General features: G+C 38.6%; 2 protein-coding genes across 3 annotated transcripts in view; both read left to right on the top strand.

Annotated features, from left to right (window-relative positions):
• The window catches only part of LOC144655544 (uncharacterized), a 125,200-nt gene extending 115,821 nt beyond the window's left edge, over window positions 1-9,379 (top strand). The window contains exons 2-3 of one of the 2 annotated variants that reach the window (XR_013571140.1): window positions 7,678-9,087; window positions 9,119-9,379. Coding sequence is in view for 1 of the 2 variants with exons in the window: in XM_078515792.1 (XP_078371918.1) it covers window positions 7,731-8,819 (1,089 nt within the window). In the remaining variant the exon portion in view is untranslated. Of the gene's footprint in view, window positions 1-3,807; window positions 3,925-7,677 lie in introns of both variants that reach the window. The other variant, XM_078515792.1, reaches the window with a different exon arrangement.
• Window positions 9,380-12,013: 2,634 nt separating this feature from the next.
• LOC144655538 (uncharacterized) lies at window positions 12,014-18,412 on the top strand. Its single transcript, XM_078515783.1, has 2 exons — window positions 12,014-12,045; window positions 16,739-18,412. Exon 2 carries the CDS (start codon window positions 16,782-16,784, stop codon window positions 18,057-18,059), a length of 1,278 nt encoding a protein of 425 aa, XP_078371909.1. The 5' UTR covers window positions 12,014-12,045; window positions 16,739-16,781; the 3' UTR covers window positions 18,060-18,412.
• The last annotated feature ends 9,453 nt before the right edge of the window (window positions 18,413-27,865 follow it).

Raw genomic sequence — 27,865 nt, forward strand, 5'->3', positions numbered from 1 at the left:
ACGCCGGGCATTTTTAAGCAATGATGTCGCTGCTTAATGTCATCGGGCGAGTGGAAAGGATCTCTTTGTCTTTTGGTCTGTTGTACATGATCGGTCAATGAGTTGCAATAGAGCAGTTTTCAATTAAATGTCATAAAACCAAAACCAAAGTAATTACTCTGGCCAATCGCAAAGGACACAGACAATCCAGTGAACCAATCTGAACTTGAAGCAAATACATGTAGCTGGCACAAGGCACGGGAAAACATGCGTGAGCGAGTCATGATTGGTTTTGGTTTTAGATCTGATTGACTGAGAAAGTGGCACGAGATTTTTAAGCCAATCACTAAGCGTAGTAATGCAAAACCAAAGCAAACACAATTTACTTTCGACAATCAAGTAAAATCGCTCTAAACATTATGCGATTAAAAATCAAGTTAGACTCACAAAACATTGTAGTGTAGAACACAAAGCGAAGTACTTCCAGGAAATTAGCAATGGACAGATGATATATGAAGAGTGTTATTATATTTAGTGAGAAGCAATCTTCAGTTGTTTTTGAACAAAAGGCCAGTGTTAATATTTTTTAAACCAGTGTTTGACCTTGTATCTTATTTCATATATTGGATGTGACTTCACAACATAATGCAACTTTTGTTGAAAAAAAAAAAACATGGAAGTTGTCAACTACTTTTATTTACTTTAGTATTTTCTGACAAATTATTACAAATTATTATACTTTAGTATTTTTTGACAAAAAAGGCCCCCTTGTGAAACTTCATCATTTCACAGGCGCCACAAACTCACAATTCAAGAAATCGATCAAATAAATGATTTATGTAAGCGTATGAATGATTTATTAGGCCTATGAGTGATTTATGTAAGCATATCAAGTAGGAAGTGACTGCTTGAAGTGTGCAGTGTTGTGTTACAATTTAGACTATTGGAGATTCGAGCTATTAACAAGACTTTGTATGGAGTTTAAAATAACATGAAATAAAAGTGCTCGACAAAAATAATAAACTTTTACCTTTTTCTCAATAAAATAAAGAAAGTGTACTCAACTTCTTGATTTCTGTTGCCCTTTCTGGCTTTTTCATGGTTTTGAGGGGTTTTGAGGTTTTTGTCATAACAATTTGGAATGAATTTGGGATGCCTGTGATCGCTTCTGCATGCATTGTGTGTCTTTTATTGAAATGAGTAATTTGGTGTTAAAACAGAACTAGAACATTGAGTAGAATATTGTCTTGCTTAATGCAACAGGCAGGTGGGAATTTGGCCAAATTTTCATATTTAATAAACTTTGGCTGCAACAATTCAAGTTTAGAATGTCATATTCACTATTTCCTTATCATTTTGTTTACCAGGCTCCTTTTTCAATTGTCCCATGATACCAAAAGAGAAGCAAAACATTTTCAATTGGTGTATTGAGTGGGGTCAAAAAGGCATGTACTAGAATCTGAAATGGCAAAAGGAAATGAAATAAGTGAAACCATAACTGTTATTGAGAGCTAACCTTGAACAGGCTAAACTTAGTGTTATTAAGGCTAACCGGAGTGTTTTAGTTTTGTTACAGTGGCTTTGCTTCATTTTGTGTGGGGTTTTAGTACAAGCTGCTCAAAAATGCTACCTGGGGAGAAACTGGGAAACCTTGTTATTGACTGAGTTTTTATTTATCATGGAAATGAGGAATGTTTAAGAGATTATGAAATCAACATTTGAATTTTATATGTAGCCTGAGTTTGTCTTGATGCCTTTCTCTAGCTTACTTCTGAGAAAAGATGACCTGTACGTCTCTTCTAAGGAATATAGGACCAGAAAAAGACGTCTGAAATTTAGGCTTTTTGTGCTAAGTTAAAATATTTCTTCAAAAATGTTTCACTGCAGTGAAAAAAAAATCCATTTATGAAATGCATTAAAGGGATTGGCTGTAAAACATTCATGCCCATGCATATCAAAAGTGTTTCAAAAAATGATCATTACGAAAAAAATTATCAAAAAAAAAAAAACAACCATCGTGAACCACACATGGGCAATACATGTATAGAAGTCTAGAAGTGCAGGCAAATCCACTTGAACATTTCCTTTATTCTAGGGTGACTAGCATGGTTTTAAGCCCTTTGAGCTTCTTGTTTCTGATGTTATTGTTGTGTGTATTGAAAGCAACAGCAAGAAATCTACAGGACAGTGCAGGACAGTGTCAGGACAGTGTCATTCATTAGAAAAGAGACAGAATTCTTGTGGCTGGAGTCAGTGAAAACTACTAAACAATTGCTAGTACAGTAAAAACCTACATAAGAACACCTATTTTGGCGGTTCAGGCTGATTTGGTTCATATATAAAGGGTTATACCGGTAATCTGCAAAATCAGCCTGTAAGTGTTCTTAAGTGTTCTTAAAAAAAGTTTCTTAAAATAAGGAACATCCTAGGCTACCAATAGATGAAATCAATATAGGATGCACACAATAATTTTTATAATATTGATAAATCAAGGCAATACTGTACTGTAATTTGGGTGGAACTATTATGTGTGCAATGAAAAGTAGTGTTGATCTTTGATATTTTTCCATATAAGAACAACTTTCATTTTTCAGGCTGAATGTGTTCTTATATATTATATAAATGGTACTTTATTTCCTAAAATCAGGTCGGGGTTCTTAATCCACTTGTTCTTATACGCAGGTTTTTACTGTATGCAAACATGATACAGCAATTTTTTTATTTTATACAACTTTATTGAGGGTTACCCATGTGACAATGAAAATAAATAAATAAATAAACAAATAAAAATAAGGGAAGTAAAAAACTAAATAATTTTCTCACTCTTTAAAAAAACTAAACAACTAATTAATTAATTAATTAATTAATTAATTAACCCAGGGGGGGGGGAGGGTACTCGGGATTTCATGTGACTGGGATGATTGAAGGATTTTTTTGCGTTTGAAATTTTCGATTCCGGGAGTTTTTTGGGTAGGAAAATTTGGCAAGTATTTTTGTGATTTAAGTAGGCATGTTTTTGGGTATTAAAAACACTCTGAAGATTCAGGGTAGTGCCTTGGCTGCATAGTTCTGAGAATAGAGTACAAACAATCGTGTTTTGCTGTTGTCTTGTGCATGTCAATTTTTGGTCTAGGGATTTTTTGGGGGTTATCTGGAAGCCCTAGGGAATTTTGTGGGTCTTGATTTTTGCCCCCATTCCAATCATCCCCATCACTTGAAATTCAGAGTACCCTCCCCCCCCCCCCCCCCTGGGCTAATTAACAACATGTAAAAATAAATAGATCAACAATAATCAATTAACTAGATATTAATAGACCTGATGACTCTTCCATCAGTGATAATTGGGTTTGTAGATTCTTATGAGAAGTTTCAGATTTCATATTTTTTATTTTTTATTGTAAATATTGTAAATAATAATCTTTTATATATTTTAATAACTCTTTGTAAATTTAGTTTATTTGGAAGACGAAGAGCCACTCTGTGGAAGCTCTTCCAATAAAGCCGTTATTATTATTATTATTATTATAATTTGTTATTATTATTATTATTATTATTGTAGATTGTTATATATGTGATACAAATGAATTTTGGTGAACATGCATGCTGCTTAATTGCTATCAGAGGATTGAGGATGCTTCTATGTGATAAATATGCTTCTATTTTCCCTAGTTTTTAGATTTATTTGATTATGACAAATACAGAACTAAGTTCAGTTGGCACTGGTAGCATTCACTGTCTCTGTAGTGAACGGGCCTGAAAACTAAGCTTTGCTAAGATTGAACAGTATATATGTAGATCTATTTGAACTATTGCACAAAATTCCTTTAGGTTCAATCAGAGTCTTTAGATGATCAGTGATGGTGATGGTTTGACAGCTCTTGTATCTAACTGAGGTGCAAACGGCAACACCCAGGGCTACCTTAAAAAATACAATTGAACAAAAAGGTACATTCGTACAATTTTCACATGGAGACATAATAATACAATAGTTATAAAATCAATAATTGGCTTGTATGTGTTCTAAGGTTTATCAGTCAAATCTAGAAGCACCCAAACCGCAAGTCAAGGCATTTCGTTATCCATTCATTCGCCATGATTTTTTATGGAAGAGTCACAGCTCTCATTCCAGCTCTGTTTTGTAAGCATTGTAAACATGTCACGTCTGTGCACAGATTTAAATCAAAGGGCTCCTGAGCCAGCTCATTCATGTGGGTAAATAAACTGAATGTAAACCGGCTAAAGGGAGGCAAGTACAGCGAAAAGACAAGGGTGCCAGAGGGGCGGCGACAAGCAACCGCAAAAAGAAAACCCTCTGGCACCGGGGACCCATCTAGGTTGATTGATGCATGCCCTTTATTGGATTAGTTAGTCCGAGGCCGGCCACACACAAACCCCTAAATCCAACAGTTGGGGAGGGAGACCACCAGGTCCACCATGTCTGCAACTCAGGAAGACGGGAGGACGCCTGCGCAGAAGACGTTAGCAGCAGGTGGGGGCGTAGATGAAGGGGGGGAGGAGCCCTACCTCTCCACACCCTGATGTGCTCCCCTAATTTTTTGCCGGCCCCTAGACCCACCCCCACTGTGAGACACCCAGCGCTCGAACCTTACTACACAGGCAACGCAACGGAGAGAGAAAATGTGCGTAAGGAAGCAAAGGAGAGGCGTGGAACTGACACGAGGGGTTTAGGGGCCCAAAGAAAAAGGAGAAAAAACGGACAAAATTACCCAAAAATCCTGCTCGTTTGTTTTGTCGTTTTAGGGGGGAAGGCGGCCGCACCCATCCGCCCGCAGAGAGGCCGGGACGAGGAGGCGGGAATTACAACGGACAACGCCTTCCCCTTACGGACCGGGACGGAAACACACTCACCAGCCGGAGTCGTGGGGATGTCACTAACAAGGGAAAGATTTATGGTACCTATTCCTCTTTGAAATAGCTGCTTTTATTACTTCCGTCTGCCACGAGGGAGTTTAATAATTGCGTGTGTCAGCGCATGTTTAAACAACCCGTTATGGTCTCCAGGTGACAATATTCACGTTGCACAGAAGTTCCGAAATGTGATTCATGTAATTTTTATTACACTATATAAGGATCACCACATTGCATCTGAGCCGAAGTATTTTGGACATACTAAGGGGGGAGGGGAGAAAATACTTCCGGTCTACAACTCCGTCCACACATTTTTGTACACGCACACGCGTGCAAAACAACTTCCGTCAACATCTGTATCACTCTAATATCCTCATTCATGAATGAGCATAAAAAGAAAACGGAAAAAGGAAACTTTTTCATACCCTCCTCCCAGAAAATAATGGTCCGTCCCTCAGACCACAACTTTGTCAAACACGTTTCAAATTACTGCCAGTGTTGTGCATGACACATGCCGAAAAGATAGTACCAGCCAAAGTACTTGGGTTCCTATTGCTTGCTTGCACAGGATCATAATCATTTACAGGGTACCCACCATATAAGTTATACGTAACCGGCTTATTTCTCCTTTGTCAAATGATACACAACAATAAATGAATCTAGGCTGCTCGTTTGCATTTGAAGTTTGCTCGTGGAGATTTTATGTTACCAAAAAATGCCTCAATAAATTTAGATCAAAAATGCTGATCGATGGGATGTACCAAAACCAACCAACTAAAAATGGTTGGTTGTAAAAGAACATGACTTTACCAATCTCTGCTTTGATGTTTGTCAGTAATGGAGCATTTTTACCCATAAGTGTCTTGAATAATTTTTGACTACAAAAAGAAATATTTCACTAGCAAAGAAAAAATAATAAAAAGTGAATTCTGACACAATGTAAATTTAACAAGCATTTAGGCTTGGCTGGTATTAAAGGAGCACAGGCACGGACAACTCATCTTCAAAAAAACTAGCAAACTTTTTTCAAGTTTGTCGTTTGTAATCCGTCTTAATCTTCGTCAGTCGAAACCATCCTTGGTTATTTTCGCGTTTTATTTACTCCTTTGGTGTTTTCCTACATTACACAACTATTATTTTTAAGGTTTCCTTCAATTTGGAAGTAATCAGAATCAAAGGCTCTTCGAGCAACCTCATGGTAATTTGGTAATTCGATGAAGTGCCGACCTTCGCATTTTTTTCTTCTAAATAAGTGTCCAACAAAGTAATGCAATCTCATTTCTTTTGCGTTCGAATGTTTATTTTTCCACATGAGTTGCGTCATTGATGGTTCCTGCTCTCAGGTGTCGTAGCGCTATTCAGTTTTCACCACAAAAATATTTACCGGTTAGTGTATTACCTTTGAACCCTTTTAGCATTAAGTGAATTTGTTTTGTAAATATCTGTACTTTTCTGTTAGCACGTATAGCGTTATTTTTGAGCAGCGGATAGAATTTGAGAGAAAGATACGCCCGAGCACTTCGTGTTTCTGCTCGACTCAAAAAGATGAAAAACAGATGACGTGACACGAGGTGACGTGACGCGACACAAAAACGTGCTGTGGATGTGGTGTTAACTACAACACGTCACATGGTGGGCATTATAATTTTTTAACCGTAACTACATGTAACTCATAGCTGCTATCAGTAATGTCACAATTTCACTTAATTTGCCTTTCAATGTTTTCTTGCGTGAATGGGCCATTGATAGTTTTTCTTCTTCAAATAAGCGTTCAATAATGTGCCTTTGAATGTTTTATTTTTCCATGGGAATTGTGTCATTGATGGTTCGTGCTCTCAGGCTTCGTAGCGCGAATTCTATTTCATCACAAAAATATTTAAGTGTAACCTTTGATCCTTTTAAGCATTAGGTAAATTTGTTTTGTGAATATGTTAACTTTTCTGTCAGCACGTATATATAGCGTTATTTTGAGCAGCGAATAAAACTTGAGAGAAAGATGCGCGTTTCTGCACGACTCAAAAAGATGAAAAACGGATGACGTGACACGAAGACAATGTCACGCGAAACAAAATCGTGCAGCATGAATGTTGTGTTTACTAAAACGCGTCATATGGTAAGGGTTACTGCATCTAGCTTCTAGCTTCTAGCAGTAATGTCACAATCTCACTTCATTTGCGTTTGAATGTTTTCTTACGTGAATGGGTCATTGATAGTGTATGCTCTACGGCTTCGTAGAGCGAATTATATTCTCTTTTATCACCAGAGGATAAGTGTAATTTATCCTCTTTCGATTTGTTTTGTGAAAGTTCAACCTATGTTTCCTGAGAGTCATACCCTGGGAACGAGGCTGTAGGATAATTTGTTTTTGATTGACAAGTGCTGAATGGCGTTTTAAAGAACCTTTCTGTCAGCACGTTCACGGTTAAATGTATGAATTAATTGCGGTTTAATATCAGAATGGAGTGAACGAGTGACGGAAACACGTCACTTCAAGTTCGCGAATCATCACTACACCTCATTACCATTCGGTAAAAATGACTTAAAATATCGTGACAATGCTCCTTAAGTCTTACAAAATTCAGGGCTCCCGAAGTACAGTGATTTCTTTTAAAAGCATTTTGACTTTTTCAAATACCTCTAGTCTGAGTCAGACATAGGGCAAGTCCACCCCTCACCCTTCCCTCTCCTCCTTAAACACGCCTCTTTCCCTGCACTCTCCGTATTAACAGGCTTCAGAGAGAAGTGTGATAGGACTTGACAGTACCAAACTCTACAGACATATACACCAAGAGCAAACCAGATAACAAATCTCCATTGTCCTCTCCTTAGAAATACACAGAAGAATCTATCTTGACAGCAAAGTACACTGAACTGCTAACGAGATGTCTCGTAAGGATGTGCAGTCCAGCGGGCCTGCTAATGAAGCAACGGAAGAAATAACGCGTGAGTCCAAGCATGGTGACCGGATTATTAGCAACGTATCAGCTTACAAGCAGCATGATCGAACATACAACGAAAAAAAGAAGTACTCATGCAAGCATTGTGACAAGTGCTTCAGCCGTCCATCAACCTGCAAGACACATGAACGAACGCATACAGGGGAGAAACCGTACACATGCAAGCATTGTAATAAGTGCTTTAGCTATTCATCATCCTGCAAGACACATGAACGAAGACATACAGGGGAGAAACCGTACACATGCAAGCATTGTAATAAGTGCTTTAGCTATTCAGCAGCTTGCAAGGACCATGAACGAACACATACAGGAATAAAACCTTACTCATGTAAGCATTGTGACAGGCGTTTCAGCCATTCATCAGCTTGCAAGGTACATGAACGAACACATACAGGAGAGAAACCGTACGCATGCAAGCATTGTGACAAGTGCTTTAGCCGTTTAGACTATTGCAAGGAACATGAACAAACACATACAGGAGTTAAACCGTATACATGCAAGCACTGCAACCAGTGCTTTAGCAAGCGCTCACAATACAGGAGACATGGGCAAACACATACAGGAGTGAAGCCTTTTTCATGCAAGCATACAGGAGTTAAAACATATACATGCAAGCACTGTAACAAGTGCTTTAGCGACCGCTCACAACACAATAGACATGAGCGAACACATACAGGATTGAAGCCGTTTTCATGCAAACATTGTAATAAGTGCTTTGGCGACTTGTCGCACTGCAAGAGACATGAACGAATACATACGGGTGTGAAGCCGTATGCATGCAAGCATTGCAACAAGTGCTTTAGCCGATCATCAGATTGCAAGCAACATGAGCAAATACATACAGGAGTGAAGCCGTATGCATGCAAGCACTGTAATAAGTGCTTCAGTCAATCATCATATTGTAAGAGACATGAACGAGCACATACAGAAGTGAAGCCGTGCGTAAGCATTGTAATTACTGCTTTAGCTGATCATCAGATTGAAAGAGACATAAACGAACACATACAGGAGTGAAGCATCGTACGTGCGAGCATTGTGTCACGAGAGGAAATAGACTCCTATCTATGTATAAGGAAAGGAACTCAGAAAATAGGTCAGAACCAGGAAATAGCTAAAGGCAGTACTTAACACCACCTCTGTCATATTTTCAATAGAAATCATGTTTGTACAATGTCAGTAGTTTTCAATAGAACACATGCTCGTACATTGTTAGTTAAGAAATAGTTTGCAGATCAAAAGAACATCTGCCTCGCTGCAACAATACGCAGTAGACAACACGTGTGTTTTCAATAGGGTAACTTAGATATTCTTAGAGAAACTGCACAGATGTACGCTTTGTTACTTCATGAAGATTAAGATTTAGCCAATCAGATGTCCTGTAACTATCAGCCAACACGTGTGCTAGTGTTAAAAGTCTTTGTAAACCTTTGTGTTAGCGGGCACCTGTGTAAACATTGTATGGTATATAAGTAACGCGAAAACTGTTGTAAATCGATTACCTACGATTGTCCATAACGAGCTGTGAAATGCTGCTCAGTTTACTCTACAATAAAGAAGTTTGCTGTGAACCAGAAGAGTTTCAGTGATTGCTGCCGCTTCCTCGCTTCTTGGGACGTAGAAACTAGACTCTGTACTTCTGGCATACTGTAACGAGTGCTGGCTGCAAAACGGTTAGCTCTACCAAGCTATTCCACGTTCCCGTGCCGTTCAAGCCTTCGTTAGCAAAACCCTGTTTGCTAACCAATTCCGTCTCGCGCCCACGGGAAGTATTCATCCCGTCAAGTTCCATATTTGCCAAGCTCAGTGTTGGCAAAAAGCGCTTTACAGCCCTAAAACTCTTATCGTTGCAACTGTAATAAGTCCTTTAGCGACAGCTCACTTCTTTCCAGTGACAAAAAAAAAAATCAAGCCTTAACTTGTTATATCATGTTTATTGTCTTTACATACATGTTATTGCGTCGCCAAAGAAAGTACGTACTTAAAAGTTATCTTCTGTACTTCATCATCATCATCACTTTGTTTACCCTCGGATTTGAAGAGTAGCTTATACAGATAATATCTCCGAGCATTTCACAGTAAGCACAATACAACGGGCAAAGACCAGACCACAACACCGGGAACTCCATGCCCTACTCTTTACGATAATCGTGTGGGTACTTTTACGTCCCCTGCTGACCATAACACTGAAGATGCAGGAGGCGGGGCCTACGGTTTATCGTCCTTATCCGAGAAGACTAGAATATCTAACCATTTGCAGATGTTATTGCAAAGGCAGCATATTCTCCACAGTGAAAATAATCGGACGGTTTCATTTTAGGGATGAACACTTTTAACTTGATTAGTTATTAGTTATTATCTAATTCAGCAAATTGTATAAATACGAACAAATAAAGGAAACAAAGAGGCTGACCGTACGGTAGAGGGATTGAACTTTATTTATTTAGTTGTGTTTTCCCTGATGAAGTCAGGCCGTGCCTGACGAAATATTGGAAGATAATATACAAATGCAATCCCTCTTCCGTAGGCTCAGCCTTTCTGTTTCTTTTTTGGGACACTTTTTTGGGTCCGAAATTAAAATGGTCACAAATTTGTCGTAAGTAAGGTAATTCACTGGCATTGCTTAACGGGTTTCTGCAGCATAGAACAATTAGAAGTTTTGCTTCTCCGCATGGAAGTAATAAACAAATGAGCAAACTTTATTACTGTGTCAATATAATCTATCCCAGGGACCGCGCAGGAAGAATTTGAGTGGGGGCTAAAACAATTATTCCAGTCGAACCTTGTGGAGAGTGAGTAGAACTTGGGGGGAGGGTCCGTAGGGGTACGGGGGCATGCTCCCTCGAGAAAATTTGGATTTCTAATTTACTTAAATACCGGAAATGTATTTGAAATTCAAAATTTAACATTCAGCGTTGAAACGAGAAAAAAAAAACGCTGCTCCACAAAACGTTCGATAAAACTGCCCACTGACGTCCCTGAGAACTCATGTACCATTCTCACTATGTTCCCGGGTATCTTGAAGTACCGGCAAATGAGATGTTACCAGAAGGAATGAAACCAGAAAAGACAATTTCACTTTATGTTACAAAATCAATTACCTTTAGAATGGGTTTGAAAACAAACCGTATTTCTTATAAACTTAACCCATTTGGTGGGATCGAAACTGACCAACGATGAAGCAGGCCTTTTTCATGAGTCCCCTTAAAAACCAAGCTTTTAATAAAGGGCATGATCCTGTTATAGTAACTGCTCTTACTTCCGTCCTTTACAAGCTAAATCAATAATATGCCTTCCAGAAACGAAATATTTTCAGTAATTTTTCGTTTGTCTTTTCATTCATTATTATTTTTTCCTTGTAACTGTTAAAAGTGAGGGGGGGGGCGCTAAAGCCCCCCCCCCCTACTCCCTCTCTCCGAGCGGTCCCTGTAGCCGAAGATAAAAACCCTCTACTAATAGGGGACACATAAAATAAATAAAATAAGTTCTAAAAGTTTTTTTTATAAAACATTTACAGCAAGGCGCCCAAATGTGTGACCACTTTTAATTTATTCACATTCTTTCGTGCAGATTTAATCCAATCAGAAGTCAACTGCCAGCGATCCACGGCTTTTGATTGGATTAAATCTGCACGAAAGAATGTGAATAAATATGGCCACACATTTGGGCGCCTTGCTGTAAATGCATCAGAATACGGGCGAAATAGATCATTTTAACAAGCACTGCCGCCAGGCAGAAAAGGTAAGTTTATGAGCGGAATGTGTCCAACCCTCAATGGGTGCGAAAACAAATACTGTCCAGTTTCCCCTTCGCTAAACACTTCGATAGAAAACCGTGTTTCTTGGAGGCAAGGAAATGTTTCTGTTGTATAACAGAACTTTGTTTTGTTCTTTTTGCCCACGCTCCGGGCCGGGCCAACTACATATACCATGTGTAGCAAGCATTCGATCCCGAGTTTTTCCTGTATTAAAAACCTGGGTATATCCCGTTTCTCCGCCGAACCCCAGTTTTCCAAAACTAATACTGAACCCGAAAAAAGGATTTCCTTAAATCCAGGAAACTGTTCTTTGTTGAGGTGTTCCGATGTTCCCGCGCTCCGATGTTCCTGGGTTCATTCCAGCGGTACTGTCGTTGCCGGACTTCAGAGACTGGGCACCAGTTTAATAGGTCATTTTATCACTGTCATGGCGGCCCTCGTGTTATTTGTTATTGAAGACGTTAACGTTGTCGCTGTTGTATAAAGGTAGGAGAGTATTAGAATCTATCTAGCTAAGCTAAAGAATACAGGGCTTGAAATAACCACAGGCCAGTCGCTAGACTGTTCACAGCCTCTCTGTTCATGGGCTATTGCATTTAATATCCGTACCCCCCCTGTTGAGGACAGGTCTTTTCAGGTCTTTCATTCTTACCCCCAAAGAAATCCGTTAAAAACGTCTAAAATGCCTTATACCCCAATGAAAGTCTTTGAAAATGTGCTAAACCCTCACGAATTCCATTAGAAACGCATTCTTACTCCTAAGAATTCCATAACTTTTCACCCATTCCCCCTGAAAATTCCCTTATATTTTTGTCTTACCCCTAAGGAAATCCACGGATTTTACCCTTACCCCCAAAGAATTCCACTGTTCCTCAACAGGTCGGTAACAAAAATTTTATGCAATAGCCCGGCCCCCATTCAAAGCAAAAGGACGCGAAAGAAACAGCGAGCGAGGCGAACGATCGAAGAGAAATACGAGAGAATAGAGGGCTGTGAACAGTTTTGTCAATTGCCAGTGACGATAACCAGCTAAACAAATGCTAGCTCTCTATTTAGCTGGTCAAATATAGTTTATAGAAATCACTCTGAAATAAGTTATCCATGGCAATAGTTTACTTACCCCGGGTGCCAGAGGTTTTTCTTGCGCTGTTTCCGGTGTCGGTCATGTCTTTAAGTAAGCTTATTCACCGTGCGCGAGAAAAAAATCATCTGGTACCCAGGGTACAGTTTACTCAGACACCTTTCATTTCTTTCTTGCGAGTGGCTTAGCCCATAAGCATTGATCTGCAGTGTAAAAACAAACATTTTAAAGATGACAAAAACACAACCACTCAAACTGCTTCAGCCATTCCGTATTTACTCGAATAAGCACCTCCCCCGAATAAGCGCCGCCCTCGAATAAGCGCCGCATTTGGGACAAAAGAGTTAATAAGCGCCGCCCCCGAATAAGCGCCGCAGTCCCGATGCAGCGCTTATTCAAGGAAATCCATTTTAAATAAAAACAGCACTACAAAGCAACTCTAAAACAAAACTTGGATATTTCTTTCCATCAAAAGCGATGTTTTGCAGTTCAAAGAGATTGTTTTACCGCTCGCCCATTAGTTTTTCTATCTAACATTCTTACAATATGTAGTTCTGTAAATGTTGTGAAGGCCGTGAACTTTGCCAGAAAAGCTAACGCCACTTTTCTCTTCAGCAAGAGACGAATCCTGACAATTAAAGACGCTATTTCAATTAATGTAAAGGATTAGATTCTTTGTGGCATCAAAATTTTTAATAAGCGCCGCCCTCAAATAAGCGCCGTACGTGAGGCGCAAAAAATTTAATAAGCGCCGCAGTGCTTATTCGAGTAAATACAGTAATGACAGTACAAGCAATCAAAGGAAAAGTTTAAAACAAAAGAATCTAAGTTTGTTTGTGTTTGGACAGGTGTGTTGACACATTGTGATTGTTAGAAAGTAACGAACAATGCTGATTGGCTGCTGTGTTCAAATTTTATTATCTAAAAATGCATTTACACAACAGAGAAGATTGTGTACAGACCCGTCAAAAAATTGGTCCGGACCTAGCCACTTTTGTAGAGAAACAGTCATAGCCCCCTTTTGATTTGACTGTTTGTCTTGAAAATGGGCCTGGTGCTAAATGGTGCTTCAAACAAGCGAGAAATACAATTTTGAACCCAGTACAGACAAACAACTCTACATGGAATAGCAAGAAAAATAATAAACCAAAAAAAGATTTGATCAATAAGTTAACTTTGAATGCAACTGCAAAGTCATTTCCGGCAACAGAAACAATATCACTGAATTTGGTGACAACAAAAAAAATGTTTGAAGCCTGTACAAACAAATAATATGAATAAAATGTAGACCAAACAACTCATTATCCTCTCAAATGGGTTGAAATATGTTTCCCAAACATTTGAAAAAATTATCTTTGTTGCTAGAGTTCAGAGGTGTTCTCATTGATTTAATGTAACGGTATATTTTTTGCTGGGGCTAGAATTGTTTTATCCTCACTCTGGCAAGGGCTTAAATGTTGGATTCAAATTTTTTCTGTTTTAGGTTGCAAAATTGTTTGTCACCTGGCTCAGAGCTCTTTTGTTACTGCATTTAGAATGGTTTTCTGCGCCAGACTTTGAGGTGGGTGCGGAACTATTTTGTTTAACAAAACATCTTTGCCTGCATAGTTACAGTAGAACCCCAGTAACCTGAACTCGGTTAACTCAAACACTTCCATTTCCCTTCAATTTGACCCCACTTTTCAGTTATTTTTACTTGGTTATTTCGAACTCAGAAAAATCGAAAACCCTGCTAACTCGAACTAAATTTCCTTTCCCTTGATCAAGACTTGGGTGAAATCATAGTAAGTAGAGGGTCTCCCTCTACTAAATATGGTCAAATTTACCCCGATGTCATAAGAATGTATGATCATGTTAGAGTTTCTGACGAGATAAGTTCAATTTGCACTCACTGCCCACTGAAGTGCTGAAAAATCAGAAAACTATACTCAAAGCCCCGCTAACTGGAACTGTTTTTCGCTTTCCTTAGAGTTCGAGTTACCGTGGTTCTACTGTATCTTGTCTATACCAAGTTCAAAATTGCTTTTCAGGCAAGAAAGTTTGAACAGAATTTGCGTACAATCAAAATTATCTGTTCCAACGGTTAGTGTTTTTTTTATCAATTTCTGTCACTGGGTTTAAATTTAAAATTCTTGCTGGGTTTAAAACTGTTTTGTCCCCTCTACCCAGGGCTAAAAAGTTTCCGCTGGCTGCAGTTGTGCCTTAATTGGATTCAGAATTACTGGTTCCTACAGGTTTTAAAAATTGTTTTGTTGTCAGGTTGAAAGTTATTTTGTCCCTGAGTTGAAATAATCTTCAGAACCAGACTTTAAGCTGGGTTCAAAGTTATTCTGTTGAAGAAAATAATATATTGCCTTACAAAGTTATTTATTTCATCCTGGATTCAGAATTTTTTATTGATTGTTTGTTTTGCTGTTATGTCAACAAAGCTTGAATAGAATCTAAGACTTACCAGAACCTAAGACTTACAATTAAGTACAGTGGAACCCCGACAAAACGATATGCCAAGGGAGCAGTAAAAGTATATCGTTACATCGAGGAATCGTTATATCGAAACTCCCGATATACGATATGACCATAAAATAACCGACAATATTGTTATATCGAGGTAAACCTAACAATTACTTTTTACTACATATTTAAAGAGGATAAAGAGAATAATTTTGATAACGAGGCTTAGAACACAGTATCATTTTCGTATATCATCGCACCAAGCTGTCTAGAGAAACGTTAGAGATTATTCAATAACTGTAATGTTTTTGCATTAAATTCAATTTATGCAAATAAATTGTGACTGTGTACTGATAATGTTGTTAGATCGGAAGGATTTTACGTTCGGTCCGCTAAGTTATAATCGTTATATCGGGTTAGGGTTGTATCGAAGATCGTTATATCGGGGTTCTGTCCCAACACATTTTACTGTAACTTTTGCCGGGACATACCTGAATATTTATCATTATATCGAGGATCTTTATATCGGAGTTCCACTGTACTTACGTAATATAAAGTACGGTAGTTTGACTTAAACAGGTGTCAAACGTAGCACTATGAGGAGCTAAGCCCCATTTGTAGTTCGATAAAACTGTTTGTGGTACAGGAAAGGATAATTTAAGTCTTACTACCGTATTTATTTTATTAAGCACCCAACCTTGAATAAGCACCCACCTTGAATAAGTGCCCACCCTGTAGGAAGGAAAGTTAATAAGCGCCCAGCCTCGAATAAGCAACCTCCCCCACCTCCCTCATAAAAAAGCTTTGATGTGCTCGAGAGGAGTATTGATTGTTATTGAAATTGGGATTGAAATTGAGTTAGTACTACTAAGAGATTTCTGCAAAGACTTAGTTTTTTAGTAGTTTACAAAAACTTTCAATGAACGCTAGATTTGTTCGACCACATGTTGAATGCCATGCAGCTTCCACGCAATCCACCAGTCCACGCAAGGAGTGGTGGATCAATGAATGGCCTGGTAGTAATCACAGGACATCTCATAGTCAAATGTGCAAGAATCGCGTTCCGATATGTGTGCTGGATAAATCACTATACAGTGGACTGCGTGGTTTTTACATTGGATAGCGATTCTATTAGAAAGAGTTATCCACGGCCACTTTTTGAAAATCGTTTTTACATCAAGCTATTTCAAGAACAATGAGAAAAAACAACAGAAAGTTTCTTTCTTTATGTCTTTATTAGTCGTCGCTGTAGTAGTGAATCATCACTCATTCTCATTCCGGATTACGATTTCCTGTTTCCTGTTTCCGGATTCCATGTTTTAGGGTTGCGCTGATAAAAACCCAATCTCTTCTTTTTTGTTAAATCGCAAGGGGCTGTCAAGTCTCCAGTTCTGCAACAAGTATCAAGTGTAGTTTCACAGCAGTCTCTTACTGTAACAAGGACAGTTTTGAAAAACAACCACTGTGTACCAGGGCGCCTTCCACTTTCCCTGTACTCTCAATGGATACAGGTTTTACAGGTTTTCGAGTGTCTTAGATGAAGGGCTGTACCTGGCACTCCTAGTATTACAGCCCTAGCCTTTGATGTAAAATTGTAAGCGATATACTTAGAACAAGACTTATTAATACCAATTTTCCGTCCCTTAGGGATACGCAGAAGCATATATCTCACAAACCTCCTACGAATAACATGCCTCGTAAAGGTGTCAGCAATAACGCGCCTGTTAACGACGGAGTAAATGTTAATCCACATAAAATGACAAACCCGGAGATGCTACTTTACAAGCACCATGAACAAACACATAGTGGGATGAAGGAGTATACGTGCAGGTATTGTAACAAGTGCTTTAGCCATTCATCGAGTTGCAAGAAACATGAACGAACACATACAATAGTGAAGCCGTACAGATGCAAAAACTGTAACAAGTGCTTTAGCCGTTCATCAAATTGTAACGTACATGAACGAACACATACGGGAGTAAAACCGTGTACATGCAAGCACTGCAATAAGGGCTTTAACAACTCATCAGATTACAAGAGACATGAACGAACGCATACGGGAGAGAAGCCGTATATATGCAAGTTTTGTAATAAGTGCTTTAGCCATTTATCGAGTTGCACGAAACATGAACGAACACATACAGGAGTGAAGGCGTTTACGTGCAAGCACTGTAACAAGTGCTTTAGCCGTTTATCAAATTGCAACGTACATGAACGAACACATACAGGAGTAAAACCGTATACATGCAAGCACTGCAATAAGGGCTTTAACAACTCATCAAATTACAAGAGACATGAACGAACGCATACGGGAGAGAAGCCGTATACATGCAAGCTTTGTAAGAAGTGCTTTAGCAGGTCATCAATTTGCGTGGAACATGAACGAACACATACAGGAGTAAAGCCGTTGACATGCAAGCATTGTAACAAGTGCTTTAGCAACTCAGCAAATTACAAGAGACATGGAAGAACACATACAGGAGTAAAGCTATATTCATGCAAGCACTGTAACAAGTGCTTTGGCCAATCATCAGGGTGCAAGAGGCATGAACTAACACACACGGGAGTAAGGCCGTTTGCATGCAAGCATTGTAATAAGTGCTTTAGCCGTTCATCAAACTGCAAGACACATGAACGAACACATACAGGAGTAAAGCCGTATTCATGTAAGCATTGTAATAAGTGCTTTAGCCAATCAGCACATTGCAAGAAACATGAAAAGCAACATGCGCAAGGAAAGTCTTTTAAACAAAAGCAGTATGGTAAGTGCCTTAAACAAGAAAGACACGTTCAAGAACCAACAGCTACTCATTGTGGCAAAAAGTCCCGTATGTTGTCTTCGTTGACTGAAGACAATTCAAGCCAAGTTGTAAGCCTCACGTGTTGGATTTTTCAGGAGGAATTTAGCAGTAAGGCATGTCTCGTACAACATTACGATGATCATATGAAAAAAGCAATGCTTACGTAAACGTTGTTCTCAACTTTAAAGTTTGTGCTTACTTTTCTTTTGATTGTTCTTAACGTTGATTTTAGGCTCATTACATCGCAGTTTGAACTGATAAATGCTTAGAGTGTCGACTTTTTTGAAATGTGCAAAAGTAAAAAGCTATATTGGTGAGCGACTATTTCTTTTTCCTTTTTGAGTATTTTTACTGTAAGATATCTGCGAATCGTTTTATAACTCCCACAAACGCTGGTATCATAAACGGCTTGTTGCTTTACAGTGTGAAATTATTTATTTTGCACGCTACAATTGTTTTTGGTCATGTCATTTCGTGTACAGATATGTAGGTTTCTCCCTGGAAATATTCGGCGGCAAAGGCTATTAGGGTTTTCCGATTAAACGGAAATGGAACGAGTTTTTCCGCCTGTTGTAGCTAATTAGATGCAAAGTGTCGTTTGTTTTAATTTGTACAATGAAATTTCAGTTGTTATTCATTGTTTACGAGTAGATTAAATTAGCAATCCTTGCAGTAAATACAATGTCTCGTGGTGGAATGCAAACTATACTCTTTTTAAACTGCTTGAAAATCAAGATACAATGTTTACGTATCACAGTTTTCCCAGACAAATATATTGAAAACAGCAGTATATTTGGAGCAACTGACTCACCGCGAAATACACCCGACAAAAATTTAGTCAGCGATTAAAAACACGTTGACGAGTGAGAAAATTATTCTTAACTTACTACTTTCGCTCCCAGTACAAGCGTTTGATCGGACGGTCCGCGTAGCCATTTTCGGTGGCTACGCGGAACAGCTTTAGTTGCGGGGTATTCTGCAGTTTAGCCGTATATTTTCTGAGACAACTGACGAAAAATGTTTTTAGGTGGCAAAGTATCCATGGTGTAAAAAAATAGTTACTGAAAGGAGGCGGCTTTTTTATCGCATACGTAAAAGCCTGTGAAACCTGTGAAACTCACAAGTAACGTAAAACAAAGAACGACCAAGACAACAAAGAACCTCGAAACAATAAAAAGTTCTTACACCAGAGTAAACCCCAAACGTTAACGAACATGAAAGTTTTCGCAGCATAACTTTTTCACAACTTATTTTCCATCCAAACAGTTGCCATTTGTGGAACTTCACACTCCTCTAAGGTTTAGCAACTTGCTTTTTGCCACCAAATAAATAGAAAGATGGGAGTTGAAAATGAGGCGGTATCTTTTTGTTCTATTGTTTTCTTTTCATTTGCACATAAAAATTTCACGGGTAAACATCACATATCACCTTTTTTGTCGCACCTTAGGATCGTACAACAGGCGAACATCACACGTATCTTGTTTTCTATCTTGCCTTTTGTTTCAGAACTAATTCTTCTTTCTTTCGAAACTGTGACCATGTCATGTGGACTGACTACCTTCAGATATGTCATTTGACGAGAGCAATACTTTTTTGAGAGCTGCACTGCATGGTGATATTACACTGCCCCCAAGCAGTGGACAACACGCGCGGAAGAAAAAGTTACCAAAGCGTAAAATGTCAAATCATCTATACACACCTATTGAAGATATGATGATTGCGCAAGCTGTTGAGAAATGTGGCCGCGAGTGGCGTAGCGTGCCCAGGTTAATGATTGGAAATATTTTTGTGCATTTTATTTGAAATAAAAAAGTATTTTTTTAAAAATTCTTACATATTTTATTGGCAATGCACCACATTTTACTATATTGGTAATAGCTCTCTATAATGAAACGTGGATCGCGCAAAATTTAAGATTTCCTGATTTCGAGTTTTCTGTTTACCGTTATTACGGTAATATCGATTTAGTGAGTAAGAAATACACATCATCAAAACTTCAATCCTAGAGCAATAACTAGTGTAACTTTTATGTCAATCCGATGAAGGGAAATTTTCGGTTTGGTCCCGAAAAAACTGTTGAACCCAATCCCAAACTTGACGGCAACATCATTTTCTTCTGGGATAGCTTTTGACATTTTAGACCACCGTAGAATCCTACTTTCCTGAGGGATAGTAAAACAGAGAAAACAAGCTAGCAGATTAATGTACTTTTAATGGGTTAACTAAGTGAATTTAATAAGATTTTCAATAGGCGGAAAAATGTGTTCCATTTAAGTGAATTTTCCGCTAAATCGGAAAACCCTATTTCAACTTCACTATCATCTCAGTTATATCTTGTCTCTAAAATGAATAAGGTCGAATAAGGATGCCCATATTCAGAAGGATTATACCTTCACTGTAGACGTTGTTAGACTGTCGGACATGAAACATCCGTCACTTGCCCACTTCACATTATTTCTGTTTTTGATATTTTGTCTGTTCTATCTTGTATTTAGTGGCTTGTCAGTGACAGGTTTGTGAAAACGAGATTAACATCTGATCTTGGTGGTTACACCGGGGCGCTAGCGCCCTAGTTCCAGCTCGTATTAGTTCATTTAGGCTGAATGAGTACAAGTCACATTCGGCTCCCAGTAGGATTTAAATCAGAGAGAACATTTTAAAGCTCATTTTGCTCTATGTTATGTAAGTATGCTGTAAATAGTTTTTGAAACCTGCAAGTAATGTCATTGTAGTAATAGGCCGGTTTTGATGCAGTAAAGACGTAGTGTATTGGCGTACTCTAAAAGCGTTCAAAATAGCATCAGAATACTCGATCTGTCAGGTCTATTATGAGGATAACTTTTTACCTGTTTTATCCATTTCATTTCTTACTTGTAGTCATACTATTCACGAGTTGTTTAAATTAGTATAAGGCATTTTTTAATTTCTACTCAGTACGTTATCAATGTTTTGTTATTGTTATTATTAATTATTATTTTTTATTAGCTAATAAGTGTGTTATACCTGGAAACTAGCTGGTGAATCTAGCGTGCTGGGCTCACAAAAGCTAAGTGTATATTCACAATAAAACTGCTATCTTATCTATCTAATTGGCTCGTGTGATTTTACCTTGTACATCTCAATTAAAACCAAAATACACCAATCAATCTCCAAAGTATGCATACAGTGCACAACTCTAAATCACAGGATCCATTCACAGGATAAACATCTAGACCACTGGAACGATAAATATGCACTGCATCCAGAATGCATGAAATTTTAAACCAATACGTAAATACGTTCACAGTGCTTGTACTGTACACAAAACCTATGGTGGGAGGTGAAGGATATTGGTGACCTTCGGACTGGACTACGGGAACGAGTGCGACTTACAAATTTGAATCCAGTTACCTTCCCAGAGCCCTCAGTCCTGCCAGCTACAGACCAGTTTGAAAGCATAAGCACTAGGCTTGAAAAGTCGTACTCATTCTCCGATCTATTGAAGCTCTGTTGTTTAGCCTTCAACGCAGACATTTTTCGACTTGTCACGCACTCCACCCAAAGTTTGTCTGGGAGGAGTGCGTGACGAGCCAAAAGTAAGAGTCTGGCTGAATCAGTCCAATGTGAGAGTTATATTGCTAGTTACTGAAATGTTGTTGTTTAAGAAAAACATATCAGGTTGAGTTCTATTTCATACAGTAAAAGAGGTTTGTGACGCGAGAAAGTGTCGTCAATTATTCTAAAACTTTACATTTAGTAGTTTGGTAATAATTTTCTAGGATAACTAAACGTAGTTAAGAAGAGTTAACTTAATTGTGTTTCATATACAGACCGTTGTTCAGTATTAAAGAATTTCGATGGTTTCCGTACATGAAATATAGTTTTGAGCGCCTATATAGGCTTTGTATAAACTCGTATTAAACAGTGATTAAACTTATGTTACGCGACACAATGTTTGAAATAACATCTGAGTAAAAAACCGTCTCGCTTTACGCATTTAATTCTTCCCCAACTCTTGAGATGAAGGAGATCCAAATAATTCCCTTCTGATGTACACTCGTTTTTTATAAGAACGCGTAAAATTTTACTGAGCCTGACGATGTTCTTATTTTATCCCATACATTTTTTTAAATTTTGAGGCAATTATCTGCCTCAACGTTCTTTTAAGATTGGTTATTAAAAAAGATTGTAGCTCTGCAGATGACTGGCATAGTTAGTATCCAACCGGTGATATTTACATTCTTGAAATACGCAATAAGAACATTCTATTGTAACAAAATGTATTATGGTTGTATAGTGAGATCGTCCGGGTAAGAATAGTTCTGAAAAGAACTGTTGTTATTAAACACTTAACGAAAAACAAGCATTGAAACCTTGTGCAAAGAGTCCTCTCCGCGATGATCTTCAAAAAATGAATCCGAGTCTGACCTGTATAAAAAAGCTAGGGATATCCCGTATCTCCACTCAACCCCAGAATTCGGAAGCAAGTACTGAAACCCGAAAAATGAGACGCCTGGAGAGTCCGGAAAAGTCCTTGAAAGAGCTAATTGTTCACTCTTTCAGGAGCACCCAACGAGAAAATTCAGACAACGTGGCAGAAACGTATCAAAATCTCGTTTTCCGAATTTGCGAGCTGTTTTTACCTTTTCGAAAATCATAGCGGGCGTTTTTCCATAAACAAAACAACATTTCATTTTACTTCTCCAAAAACAACGCTGACATTTCATTAAAGAAAATCTGAGGGAGTAACAGGCCTTGCGAACAGAGATCCATCGGGTGCCTCTGACTCTTTGGGTGTTCCGGCTTTCCCGCGCTCCGACGTTCCTCAGTTCTTCGCCACTGTGGTTACCGGACTGCGGAGAATGGTCTCTGGTGTAAAGACAGTAATGGCGGCGTACATGTGATTTTTTGTCGAAGACATTGTCGCTGTTTTAAAAAAGGTAAGGGAGTCTATTTCAATGCCGTTTTTTACATCTGGCTAAGGGACCGGTCATTATTTATCGCCTGGGGGGGGGGGGGGGGGCGGAGTGGAGGTTTTTGGGGTGGATCACTTGAATTAATATAGCATGAACAGAAAGGGGGATCAGTCGTAACTGAGAGCCCAAAAGGGGGGATCATTGAAAATTATGGGAGGAATCAGATGCAGGACAACTCAAATCTGTTTGGATAATGCAAGTTTGAGAGCATACAAAATACACTGTGGAATGTGTACATTTCAATTTATTTCTAGAACGTTTTACACGTTTTAGAACGTTTTTATATTTTTCCTTTAAAAACGTGTTAGCTAATATTCATCTTTGAACATGACAGGTGAATTCTAAATTGTGAGCCCTGATAACTGAAACATTGTGAAATAGCATGTTTGTTTTAAAGGAGCAATTTCATGGAAGTCTACGTAATTTTTTGATTACTTCCAAACGGAAGGAAACCTCAAAATAATAGTTTTCTAACATAGAAAAACAACAAAGGAGTAATAAAATTGCGAAAATAACCGAGGTTGGTTTCGACTGACGAAGATTAGGATGGATTAGGATGGATTACAAACAACAAACTTGCCATTTTTTTCAATATGGGGATTGTGTTGTCCGTGACGTAGCTGCTTTAAACTTGAAGCATTTGTCGCCTCTCCTAGAGATTGGTCCGGCTCTTGTAAACCTATAGTAGCGGACTGAAGTTCCAGGGTACAGGGTTCTCAGGTTTCGGGTACTAAATAGGCGAACTTATCGCCTTCGAATGCAACTCTTTATTATTCCTGAAATGAACTTATTAATGTTTTGGTACACTCCGCATTTCTCACTCTTTAGGAAAACTATTCGCTTTGTTTGACAGCTCCTCTAGATCTATGTTTAGCATGTTTAGCGCCCATCGCATTTGCTGTTCAGTGTTCAAGCTGCTAGTTCCTGAACCCAGATTACTTGCGATGAAACACAGAGTTGTTAATCTGTTGGCTATGCTGTTACTAAAAATCTTCAATTTCATGGAGTGTTGGTTTGGCAGAAGATATTTTTGTCAGGGCTCCATAACTGGTAACTGATATGCAATGAGTGCAAAGACATCAAGAGGGGGGGGGGGGGATCACGAAAGTTATCAATAGTAATGAGGGGGGATCACTTCATGGAATAACGTTTAAAGGAGGGATCACCTAAATTTCACTAGTTTAGTCTAAAATCCTCCGCTCCCCCCCAGGCGATAAATAATGACCGGTCCCTAAGCTGTAGAATACAGGATTACATAAATGTGTCTCACTTTACACGAATACAGGGCTTAGCTTAAAATAACCACCGCCGGTCAGTCGCCAGTCAGCAGTGAGTCAGGACAGTGTTACATGGTCGAACATGTAGTTGCTGTTTTATAAAGGTAAGTGAGTCTGTTAGAATGCTTTCTTTATATCAATCTCAGTTTTAAATACAAGGAGATGGTTTTACGTCTCACTAAAATACAGGGAGACAGTTTTACGCCACACTACAGTGGCGGATCTAGGGGAGGGGCCTTGGGGGCCCCGGGGTAGTCAATCGATTAAGATTGATAACGGAAAATCATTTGATAAATTAATATCTATCGATAAATTGATTTTAAACGTTATATCCTTTATCGTTCAATCGATAGAAATTGATACTCACACGCTGACGAAGTGTTAATTTTATCGATTTTATCGGATTTATTGATCGTTATAGAATCGATAAAAATTATCCGATTTATAGATCGTAAAAGAGTCAATTGATATTTTAATAATAGTGACTGTGTCCGGCAGTGTTTGATTGTGTCTCTTTAAAAGCAGATTTCAAAGGCGAAATTCAAATACAACACACGCTGAGTATTACAAAAAGTGTGTATAAAATATCCATAAATGGTCAGGGAAGTTGTTATAATTGTTTCCACTAGTACATGTAGCTCTTTAAGTGTTTCCGTTTCGAAAAATGGTACGATAATTTAGTTTCAATTAATTCACTACACAATAGCCTTTATTGAAAAATTGATAATTATCTATTACTCACAACGAAATCTTTTACCGATTTTTATTGAATTTTGAAAAAAATAATCGATTTATAAAATTGATTGTTATCGAATGCTAACAGGCCCGTAGGGTGGATTCTGTTGAGGGGGGTTCGTATACTGTTTGGGAGGTATTATTTAGCGCCGAAGGCCCGAGCCTCTAGGGGTCTGGAGGCATGCCACCCCAGGAAATTTTGCAAATTTATGTTTCATTTCCTACATTTTGACATCGTTTCTGAGGTGGGATGCATTTTCCTCAATATTAGCTCTTCGGAAAGTGAAAAATCCTTCTTTTGGAGACGTAAAAATGTTCAGAAATGAGTGTTTGTGCATTTAATTTAGACATCTTGAAAATTTGGTTTCTGACAAATGTGCATGCTTGCTTATCCAGCCAACTAACGCTAGTTCTGATTGCCGCGGGCGCCATGACAAGCATGGAAAGCAAGACGAACATCAATTAACCAATCCGATCGACCAGTCACAGTCTTTTGATTGTCTTGTGTAATTTTTTTTATCTTTTCGACCCTCCAAAAATTCTGACTTCAAACATTTTAGGGGGTTCGTTCGAACCCCTCGAACCCCTCCCCCCCCACCCTACGGGCCTGGCTAACGATTATTGATGTTATCATTCGACTACCCCAGGTGGGGGCCCTGGCCCCCACGTTATTTTCAGGGCAAACTTAGGCCAGAAGGGCCGAGTTGAAATATTTTTGAGAGCAGGCCTCCCCCTTATTCCAGGGTCTGAATGATCAGGGCCCCCCACTTACGTGAAGGTCTGGATATGCCACTGCACTAAATAAGAATAGGACATTTGCTCTTTTCAAACAATTTCTTTCTTTTTTTAAAACCTTTCCACACCACTATGAGATTATGGGTTTCTTATGTCAGAAGTGTAGATAATAGGGGTTTCCAAATTTGTTGCGGGGAAAGGATGCCCTAAAGACCACCCTAGATCTGAAAAATCGGACTTTGTTACTGAATATGGCTGCAGTGTGTGTTTGCCCCCCCCCCCCCCCAAAAAAAAAAATATTGCAAATAGATCCCTGAAATGTAATTTCTCCTGTCAGATATTGTTCATGTGGATCTACTAATCAAATTTATTCAACTAATAATGTTCCTTAAAGTAAATCTAATCATAAAGCCATCACATTTGCACTCGTATAACAGCCACAGGATGGCAGAATGTGATGCCACTTGGACAGAAAAACGGATTTTTTTTAACTTCCCACATTGCCTTTTTGTTCATATCTCTTACAATATGTTGAGATTTGTAAGAGAAAGTTGTCTATTTAAAAAAAATGTGGGGTCATCAACTACATGTATTTAAGAGAGTGAACTGCAAGCAAGTTAATTCAACTTCTTCTTCTCCTTTTTCAAATGCTGCCTAAATGTGGATGAATCAGTAGGCTGATCCTTTGTATTTGAGAGTACAGTAGAACCCCGGTAACTCGAACTCTGAAGGGAAACAAAACACAGTTCGTGTTAGCGGGGTTTCGAGTTATCAGGGTCGATTAAATATTTAATTTGCTAAGTTAATAATTGATAGTTAACTGATTTTGCAGCACTTCAGTATACAGTACAGTGAAAACTAAACTAATCTCGTCAGAAACTGTAACACGATCATAAATGTTTATGATAAGAGTGGAAAAAGGCTGTCAAATACGTGATCTGTGCGTTGCTCTAATCAGCGGGTAACCGTGGCGAGTTGCAAGAACCGGAGTTCGAGTTATCGGGGTAAATTTGACCCAAATTTTGATCAAGGGAAACGAAATTTAGTTCGAGTTAGCGGGGTTCTCGAGTTATCCGAGTTCGAGTTAACCGAGTAAAAATGACTGAAAAGTGAGTTCAAATCCAAGGAAAATGGACGTTAGTTCGAGTTAGCGGGGTTGTTCGAGTTATCCGAGTTCGAGTTACCCGGGTTGTACTGTAATTTGCATACACCCACAGACATTTTAGGTTTCCTAATCCATCTTTGAAACCTTAATACCCTCATCTCATAAGTTTATCGATTCAGCTATTTCAATTGAGGATTTTAAGTTGATCCTTAAGGCTGATCAATATAAACAACATCCAATAAACTTAAAATATTGAATCCATAAAGAGATCTTAGCAACTGTCTTGTCTGCTGATTATCAATAATAACCTAGTTCTACAAAGTGTGCTGAATAGTTTTGGCTTTCAAGGTAAACCCATAGCTAGCAAACAAGAGAGAATTTTGTTATATCATAACAAGCATATAGGATATTACTGGCAACTTCAGTTGCAAAATCCAGGGTTCCCAACGTACAATAAGTAGTTTTGCACTAATTGTTTATGTTCAGCCTTACTGCGCACATTTTTTATGTCGCAACATCACACCATGTCATGCATGAGCCTGCATGCTGAGAAAACTTTCTTACACACAGACGGTGTGTAGCAGTTCCGTTAACTTGGCTTGAAGTTTCCTCTCTTAACAGTCAGTGACCCCCATTTTTTGGAATAGATAGCCTTTTCGGTTAAATCTCTACTGATTTTGACAAAAAATGAGCTAAATTTGAATGTTAGAAGTTTATTATTTTTCATTTTTTCTTCGAGAAAATTTATGCACCTTGGTTCGCTGCTGTTGGTACATTTCGATCCTCATTATTATGCCGACTAACAGAGGATCCAAATGCATCTGTTCAATAGCAGCGAACCAACGTGCATAAATACCGACGTGTAAACGGAGCATTGGACGGAATACAAAAATCAAACTGTTTAAGACCTTGGTACGACCAGTTCTTTTGTATGGGTGTGAGGCATGGAAACTAACAGCTGCTGAGGAGAAGAAACTGGATAGATTTCAGTTCACGTGCCTGAGAAGGATTCTAAGAATTTGGTGGCCGCAATGCATCCGAAATGACACAATTTCCCAAGTAACAGGCATAAAGAAGATCAGTGATGAAATCCGAAGGAGAAGATGGAATTGGATTGGCCACGTGCTCAGAAAGGAGAGGAATGATGACTGCATGGTGGCGATGGA

Source organism: Oculina patagonica, chromosome 5 (genome assembly GCF_052425735.1).
Source record: "Oculina patagonica isolate OP01 chromosome 5, crgOcupat, whole genome shotgun sequence".
NCBI classification, from domain to species: domain Eukaryota; kingdom Metazoa; phylum Cnidaria; class Anthozoa; order Scleractinia; family Oculinidae; genus Oculina; species Oculina patagonica.

What these genes read in the sequence shown, in the direction of transcription:
- LOC144655538 (XM_078515783.1), top strand. Translation starts at nt 16,782, where the DNA reads ATGCCTCGTAAAGGTGTCAGCAATAACGCGCCTGTTAACGACGGAGTA.